We start from the raw sequence: 2,644 nt of genomic DNA on the forward strand, positions 1-2,644 counted from the left end.
CAACAGTTCACAACTTGCAAAATCAAGAAAATAAAAAAGCAAAACCCATCAACAATATTAAACCAGTAGCTAATAGAAAAAAGAGTGATGTCATACAAAAGAAAAAGACTCTTCATGGCTTGCTTGACGCAGCCAAGTGAAATATGTAGGAGTGTAGCCTAAGCTGTTATCTTCTTACAGAAAAGAAATCTCCAGGGGCCCATGCTAAAGCGGGGAGCAAAATCTCTGGCCATAAAGGAAGACGATTTGTCTGTGTACAACTTCTCCATTACTACGATAATGCTGTGTGAATAGGCACTGCAAAACTCAGACATAGGACAAACAGTTATTTATTTTTATAATGATTCTGCCGTTCAGTGATTTAGCTGGGTGACTCATCTGGTCCTGGAACACTCACATATCAAAGCATTCACGCTAGCAGTGGCCTAGGCAACAGGGAAGGGAGACAAGGGACCTTGTGATTCTCATTTTCCACCAGGATAGCCCAGACATATTCTTTTTTGGAACTGAAAAAGAAATTTGTGTATTAAGAGCAAGAGGATGCAAACAATTTAAAAATCAAAAGTGTATCTGGCTTTGTTTTTGTCTTTTTCCTTGCCAAATGGGGATGGGATTTTATTTGTACATTTTCTAAGGATCCCAATCTGCTCCTGAAATCCTCATACAAGGGAATGCAGTGAGGCAGAGGGATTCCTTAAGTGACTCATTAGAAGAATTCTTATCAGAGTAGGAGTAATTACTCAGTGCTGCTTACTTCTTTCCTTTCTGCTTCATGTGTACTACAAAATAGTCATTGCATGTGCTGGTGAGTCCAGCAATTAGCAAAACGAAGCTCTGGAAGCGCACTCTGACGTCCCGATTCTGGTGCAGGCCCTTCATTATTTTGTCCACAGCCAGAGGGTCTTTTGGATTTTCCAAAAATCCAGGGAACTCCTTTTCCATGAGCACTCTCAAGTCCTCCTTTGTTAAGTAAGCTTTATCCCCAGCAAATGTGTGAATCATGAACATCATGGTTTCCGTGATGAGTTCCACTTGGCACGGCATTTTGGTGAGGTCTTGGATGGAGTTGCGTTAGGATCGCTCAGCTGGCTGGGACGCGCGGCTGGTCGACTTGTTCTCGTTTTAAGGACGTAACACAAAAGGGAATAAACATAACCTTATACAAAGCTACTGCTTGAGTTAGGCTTACCAACATCCCATTTGTCAAAGATGGTCACTAACGTCCCGAGCGACCCCTCGGCTTATGGTGCGTGCTGCAGTCTCTTTCTGCAAGTCAGTGGGACTTAACCCATGAGACGAAATCTGAAGGCCTGTAGGCTTCTGGAGCCGCCGCAGTAGCCGGGGTCGAGCAAAGAACCAGGTGTGCATGGTTCGGACACCTTTTCAATCATGCATTTAATTATATAATGACACAGTAATACACACAAGACTCAAAGTCTTACCAAAATAGGGTATGGTAAATAGAGTTACGAACCAGAGTCTATCAGAGTCCAGAGCACGGGGTGGCTGGTCCGCAGGACAGTCCAGCAGAGGTTCCGGCTGAAGTTTGGTCAGAGACCCTGGCTAAGCAGAGGGTTCTCAGAGCAGAGGAGCAGCGTGGTCACCTCTCAGTCAAGACCAGCTCCCAGATGTCCCAAAGTGCTAGGTTCTTAAGGTCTGTAGTTCAGGGCATGTGAGGGTATGCCTTGTCCTATCAGTACATCCAGGGGCCATTTGGTATTTGTTTAGCTCTTTGGACTTGTCCTAACAGTCCATGCAGCTGCTTTACAGCCAACCGGTACTTGTTTACTTGTAAAAACAAGCTGTTTACTTCTTTGGGCATTCCATGGCACAGTCCCACACAACATGGAGTAACTCTTGCTCATTCAAAATGGAGTCACTCTTGCTCACACAAAATATACTTTTCAGGGGGCACTCTACACACTAACTCAGACTGGGAGAATACTATCCAGTGACAAGTCAAAAAGAGATACCTGAGGAGTGGCGAAGTAGTATTATAAAACCATTAATGCACTCTATCTACCTCAACCCTCAACCAAATGTCCAGATTCCTGCATAGCAAAATCACAATGAAGACACAGTGGAAGACTTTACTTTCTCACTCCCCATTTCCCCCACCCTGTTCTGGGATATACAGAAAAAACTTGTAGAATTCAGTATCTGGAACAGCATATCATAATGACCTGAGGACAATACACATATCTTGGGTAAATGTGAACAGAGCAAAGAAAAAATCCACTGAAAATTATAAATTATTACTAATGAAAATAGAAGAACTAGACATGGTTGTGTTTATTCAGTGTGGTCATGAACTTAGAGCAAGAGTTGAGAGCCTGGAGTCGGAGGATAATGGCATTCTTTAGAATAAAAAAAATATATATTGAGAACATATATAAAAAAGAAAGGTTAGGATTATACAATTGAAGAAAATATAAACTGGTGAAATGAAGACTATTTTTATTTGGATTGTTTCCAGTTTGGGGCTAAAATAAGTAAAGCAGCTATGAACTTTCAAGTATGTTTTGTACAGCCATATGTTTTCATTTCTTTGGATAAATACTTAAGAGTAAGATCATTGGATCATATGCTAAATGAATGTTTCCCTCTATTAAAAAAAGTGTCAGTTGTATTTAAAAATGTGTTT

The 2,644-nt window shown here is 41.4% G+C and overlaps 1 protein-coding gene across 1 annotated transcript; it reads right to left on the bottom strand.

Moving 5' to 3' along the window:
- Nucleotides 1-750: 750 nt before the first annotated feature.
- Nucleotides 751-1,044, bottom strand: LOC117029796 (protein S100-A10-like). The gene has a single exon (XM_033118972.1). It carries the CDS (start codon nt 1,042-1,044, stop codon nt 751-753), a length of 294 nt encoding a protein of 97 aa, XP_032974863.1.
- Between the last annotated feature and the right edge of the window lie 1,600 nt (nt 1,045-2,644).

This window comes from Rhinolophus ferrumequinum, chromosome 11 (genome assembly GCF_004115265.2).
Source record: "Rhinolophus ferrumequinum isolate MPI-CBG mRhiFer1 chromosome 11, mRhiFer1_v1.p, whole genome shotgun sequence".
In the NCBI taxonomy this organism is placed as follows: Eukaryota; Metazoa; Chordata; class Mammalia; order Chiroptera; family Rhinolophidae; genus Rhinolophus; species Rhinolophus ferrumequinum.